The following is a 6,000-nucleotide window of genomic DNA, read 5'->3' as shown; positions in this document are numbered from 1 at the left end:
CACAAGACAAGAGTATGTTGTGTATTTTCTTGTCACTCTAATACCACTTCTGCACTTAATGATGAAAACTGTTTAATGTCTCTTACTCACATTGAACAGATCAGAAATCATCCCGTTTTTTCTTAAGGATTAGACAGCAACTTGACAAATTGACTGTGTCATCACAAGCCAGATTCATCTGACTAAATGTCAGTGCACAATGTGCATGTCCACATCTGAGCTGTGTGCACTGATGTTTACTCCATGGAGGCAGAGCTACAGGGAAAACCATCTGCTGAAAAAGACAATCAAGACAGGGAAAGTACATCACATCCTAAAATCATTTTTTTTCCTTTTTCATCTCTATTTTTGAGCCTGAATCTGGCTAATTCATTTTTCTTTTATCTAAAGTAGGAGAGACAAGTCTCAACCAAGGATTTCTCAGGCATGTTCCCAGGATTTGTGACTTTTCTTGTTGTATGTGCTCTGTCCCCACAAATCATATTCTATAATATAGAATAACCTCTCTTCATTTTCTTCTACACTGTTATCAGAGTTTCCCATAGCAAGACAAATCCTTACAGCTGTGTTAGTTGAAAAGAAAGATGAAATAAGAGCGTAGATGTTCCAGAGAGATGAGGGTCCATCCCTAGAAGCATTCAGGGCCCTATTGGATGGGGCTCTGAGCAACCTGATCTAGTTGCAGGTGTCCCTGCTCACTCACTGCAGGGGGGTTGGACAGGACGACCTTTAAATGTCCCTTCCAACCCAAACCATTGCATGATTCTCCAATCCAATGTTGGGTCTCCATGGCATAGCTGAGGGCATTCACTGATCTGTGTAATAAGTTGACACAGATAATTATATGCAGCATAAGGTACAGCTTGCAGTCAGTGGAAGTGCCATGGACTATGGATAAAGCTGATTGGTGCCACGATTTCATTTTTTTTGCAAGCAGTACAGTTTGAGAAATGATCGTATGGCAACAAGCGTGAAATTAGTGTCTGAGTGAGCTTGCATTCATGCACAATACTCTGTGCAAACATATTTCAGTAGATGGAATCTATTGAATAACCAGGCTCCTCTGAAAAACAGCTTAGCAAAGCACTGGCAAAGACACCCAGCAACAGAAAGATCAGACTGTAAATATTTGGTAGAATCCTGCTGCTAATTAAATTCTAGCTGCAGTAAACACCTCCAATTTTTAATGCAGTCGCTGATGATCTTGCACTATGTAGATCTTTCATTCTACTCACTTCCCATTCTACACACTTGGGTTTCTGGGGGGCTGTGTGTTCATCATCTGGCAGTGCAGCTGGGCAGGAGAGGCTCTGCTGTCCTGACATCCACATGAGCCGCATTTGGGGAAGTTCAATCTCAGATTTTCTCTCACCTGTTCCAGTGGTCTACCGGCTCAAGGTTGGGCAGATGGCAATAAGTGCTCTTTTGGAACACATCTTCTGTTTTTGTGTCACCCAAAAAGCATCTGATTTGGGTGCTAAAATATGTACCAAAATGTGTTAGGGCTGTAAGGTTGGGACATTTACTTCAAAAATGCCTTCCCAGCCTCAGTTGAGGTGCTAGCACAGTGGCATCCTATGTGGCTGATGCACAAAGTCACTCAGAGAAACTCCTCTTGTTCAAAATAACTGTAATCACAGAAAAAGAATCAAATATGCAATTGTCATTTCCCCCCATGTTTTTCCAGTTGGAAAATTTTACATGGAAAATCTCAATGAATTACTGGTTCTCCTTATAAACACTCTATGGCTCTAGTCTATATCATCTAATACATCATGGATCCTGAAAATACTTACTTATGATATTTACCTGGTAACTTTAATTTCTGTAGGATTACTCAAATAAATAAAAGATTTTCTTTCAGATCAAGATCACTGTGCATTTTGATTAGAACAGAACAATAGGTGTTTCCAGAAATAATGGGAAATCTTATCTACTTTGGTCCTTCCCAAGGAAAACAAATATCAAGGAAAAAAAAAAAGAAAGGATGGATGGGAAATAGTTTATTCTAGGCAATGAAATCTGTCCTCTTATAAAAAATTTTCCCCTTGGATTGATCATATGATTATTTCAGTCTATGACCAAATTAAACCCAACACTCATGACAGACACAAAATCTTTACCTTTGCACATTTGTAGACTGCTTACTGTTGATGACATGGAACACCATATAATTTCATGGAATGTTAAAAATGTATATTTGCGAAAAAGTTGTGACCAAAATTACATATAACACGAAACAAAGTTTACAGTAGATTCAATTACAAAGAACTTTGTTTTGTAAAAGACAGAATGGAAATGATGCAGTAAAAATAGATTATTTCAAATAAAATGTTTTTCACTTTCAAAAACCTAACTTATTTGTTTTAAAAAGTTGAAATTAAATTTGTTTGCAGGTGGTAACCTTTCAAAACAAAAGCACAATCGGTCAGAATAAACATGCATTTATTATCAAAATGTAGATGTACAAGTTGTAAAATACCATAAATGTTTGGAATTTTGGCTGTTGTTTAAAATAAAAGGATTTCATGTCAACAATATTTTGACTAAAGTAGGTTTTTTTCTATTCAAGATAGTTGCAATCCAGAATAGATCCATGAAAACAGAGACAAACAAGTGTTTCTTCTTAACATTTTATAACACCTAGTGATGGATCTGAGCAAATTCTTAATGTTTTTAGCTCTCCTTACTAAACTGCTTTTTAACTCTGGCTCAGTCAGCCTATTGTTACAAATAAAAAGGTCTTTCTTTGTCATGGTTACCATACATAACTAATGTGTCTGATCCTGCATCCACTAAAGTCACTAGCAAAACTGACTTGGCCAGGGTCACATCTTTTACTACAAAGCTGAACACATGATGTTAAAGAACAATGTGAACACACTCACACTGCAACTTTTTCAATGAGTTTCAGGTATGTAAATGAAATTATTCAATGTTTGGCCTATTTGACACTACATTAATGAATTTACATCATGTACATCTGTTATAAACTCAACAGTGGTTGCTTAGAAACAGCTGTGTCCAGCAGTTTCACAAAATTTCAAACTGGACCATTTCAATTAACAGAGAGATTGGGGGTAATGTTAAAGCCTTCAAGATAAAGCTGGCCTCAGTACAATGTTGTCTCTTGCAAATATCCAGGAATGTGGCAATCTTTGAGAGGCTGCCTAATGAATTGTTCAAGTTTTCTTCCAGGATTTTGGAAACAAAAGTCACGCTTACTTAAAAAACTGCATTTTGCTGCCGATGGTCATTTCTCCAGTGGCAGAGTCAAGAGGAGAGCAGAGTTGTACGTGGAAAATCTCAGCCAGTGTGCTGTGTGGGTTTTCCTTGGCCAGGAATGCTGCTTTTGGAGGGATGAGGTGTGGTGGGATCCAGGGCTGCAGAAGAAGGGGTGTGCAGAGAGGGTGTGCTCCTCGCCCTGCTGGGTGCCAGCCTGTGCTCACTAACTGCTGCAGCCTCTGGTGCAGCCGTGTCCCAGCAAGTTGTTGTTCCTCCCGTCCTGCAGCTTCTCGTGGCTCTGAAGAGATGCTCTGCTGTCAATGCTGGAAGTCTGTCCGCTTTGATCCTGCTGTCTCCTCAATCTGCCAGAGGTTAAAAACATTGATAGAGCTGTCATGTGCAGGTAGTTGTATCAGAGGGACAGCTGCTCCCTGCCCTGCGGACAGCCACATACTCCTGGGTATAAAACGTTCCTGCACCATTTCACCTGTATTAACTGCCTGAGTTTACAGCTGCCATTTCCTCTGAACTATGTGCAATGAGGTCTTGGACAAATCCTACTCCCCTTAAAGCAGAGAAGAATGCTTTCTCTGGCTTTAGCACCTCTGCTCAGACTGTAACTTGGTAAAACCTCCAGGTAGCTGGAGGCTGTGAGCACACAACAGCTGCTTCCCTCTGTTGTCCTACAAAATTATCAGTAACCTTCATCAGTAAAAAAGAAAAAAAAAATTAGTGAAAGTATTTTCAATATTACTCTTGATATTATTTCATATGTTTTCAAAGCCTCATGAGTAGTTTCAAGGAACAGCAACAAAATTCTATGATTAAAGACTGCAAAGTTATCTTCTTTCAATATAATTTTCTAGAGAAAAGCAACAGCCCTAGAAGCACCTGCAGTCCCCACCAAATATGTTATCATAGAGCTTCCCAGCATTTCTGCTCAACAGCAGTCTCTGTGATTTTGCTGTGATTCATGTCATATCCTGTATTTTCCTCCAAATACTGTGTAAATGCTTTCAGGAAAGACATAAGATTCATGGGGAAGCTATGTGGTACTATTTTGAAGGATTTTTTCTATGACTGTCTCTTTTCTCAAAATGGGAAACAGTATTCCTGAAAAAGGCACCAAGTCTTGGCACCAGAGACACTGTGGAAGGACTCTTTGGTACAACAATTATAAAAGGTATATATGCTATACTCCAAAAAAACCCAACTTTGCAAGTAATATGGAATACCTAGAAAATAGTCATTAATGGAAAAGCATGCAAAAATCAAATTTAAAGGGTCAATTTCAAAGCCTTAAAAACTTTCAGGTGGCATAAACAATATGGAGACACCATACTGAGCACTCAGAAGAGAATGTGATGGGACATGAAAATACTGTAAACAGATGAATAGAGAAGGCTATTAAAGCAAAAAATATGGGAACACTGTGTAGAAGGGCAGACACATTAAATGAAAAGCTGCAAGACAGACTGAAAACAACAAATTAGAGGAACAAATTGCCAAAAGCATTTTTGGTGATTTTTTTCAAGTGCACCAGAAATTCAGTGGATACCATTGAATCTATAGGTCAATGTATGAGTGAATTATTAGATGATAGCACAGAAAATGTGAGTCCCCAGCTGAAAAGCCAATGAATTATCTTCACTAATGTCTATGACAAATGAGCTTAGGAAGATTCCTTTCCTTATGAGAAATATGTCCATCATCTCCAGTCAAAACATCAGTGAAACAGCTTTAGAACCAGTTGCTTAAATTAATGTTGACAAAGCATCAAGACAATGGATTTTCACCCAAGGACTCTAAGAAAATGATAATTTTTGCACAGCTGAATGGTGAATGTAACTTACTTTCAAACTGTCTTGGCACCATGGAAGACAGTAGATGTGATGACTTTGGTTGTTTGTTGGTTTGGGCTTTTTAAACAAGATCTTCAAAAAAGATCCAAGAGACTACCAGGAGAGCAATAGAGTTCAACTTGAGACTTGAAACATCCCAGGATCTGAGCTATAGTACAAGACTAATGTATTTGTGGGCGTCAAGATAAAAGACTGCAGTGCTTGGAAACTCCTGTAAAGTGTGGGTGGAAAACCTTGCAAACTGCTAAATTTTGGCTCCATAGAGATCTGAGGAACCATTGCATTGGTCTAAGACACTCAAGTGTTTTCTCCCTGGAATTGTGTATTTCCACTGTTTGTAAAATGCTGAAAAAGAAGGCAATTACTGCACTGCTCAATTTAAAAGGAAAATAATTCTTTCAATAATAACATGAAGCAAGAAAACACCAACTTTTAATCTTTTTTTCAGAACCTCCAACTGGCACAAAGGCAGAATGGATGTAAGGAGGACAGTGGAAAAAGGAGAGAAATAAAGCCCATTCTGAGTTCTAAAGATAACTCTGGCCAGTCTCAAAGATTTCACTCTCTACAGAGGTGGTTAATAATGCTGATTTATTTCCATTATTTTCTTTTATCCTATTCCTATTTCCCAGGTCTACTATTGAAATAGAACATGAGAATTTGGAAGTGCTAAAAAAATACATTGTTTTAGCATTGCCATATTCCCTTTCCAGACATTTTGTTTTCCTGTGTCTAGATTCACTACACATATTTCAAACTATCAAAGTAAGCATTAGGTTATTGACCTGATGATGAGGTAAAAAAAAATTACCTTTTATTTAACTCTTTAATAATTTATCAATCACTTTATTTAGTTATTAAAATTACATTAAGTATTTCACTCCAGGGGTTCAGTTATTGTGGGCATACAAAA

At 38.0% G+C, this 6,000-nt stretch overlaps 1 protein-coding gene across 3 annotated transcripts in view; it reads right to left on the bottom strand.

Annotated features, from left to right (window-relative positions):
* Positions 1 to 2,428: 2,428 nt before the first annotated feature.
* STK32B (serine/threonine kinase 32B) overlaps positions 2,429 to 6,000 on the bottom strand; it is a 166,781-nt gene continuing 163,209 nt past the window's right edge. For 2 of the 3 annotated variants that reach the window (XM_033060434.2, XM_033060435.2), the window contains one exon: positions 3,451 to 3,587. In XM_033060434.2, the coding sequence (XP_032916325.1) occupies positions 3,543 to 3,587 (45 nt within the window). In that variant the 3' untranslated portion in view covers positions 3,451 to 3,542. Of the gene's footprint in view, positions 3,588 to 6,000 lie in introns of all 3 variants that reach the window. The other variant, XM_033060433.2, reaches the window with a different exon arrangement.

The sequence above is a fragment of the Catharus ustulatus genome, chromosome 5 (genome assembly GCF_009819885.2).
Source record: "Catharus ustulatus isolate bCatUst1 chromosome 5, bCatUst1.pri.v2, whole genome shotgun sequence".
Taxonomy (NCBI): Eukaryota; Metazoa; Chordata; class Aves; order Passeriformes; family Turdidae; genus Catharus; species Catharus ustulatus.
This window is presented reverse-complemented; position numbering and strand designations above follow the sequence as displayed.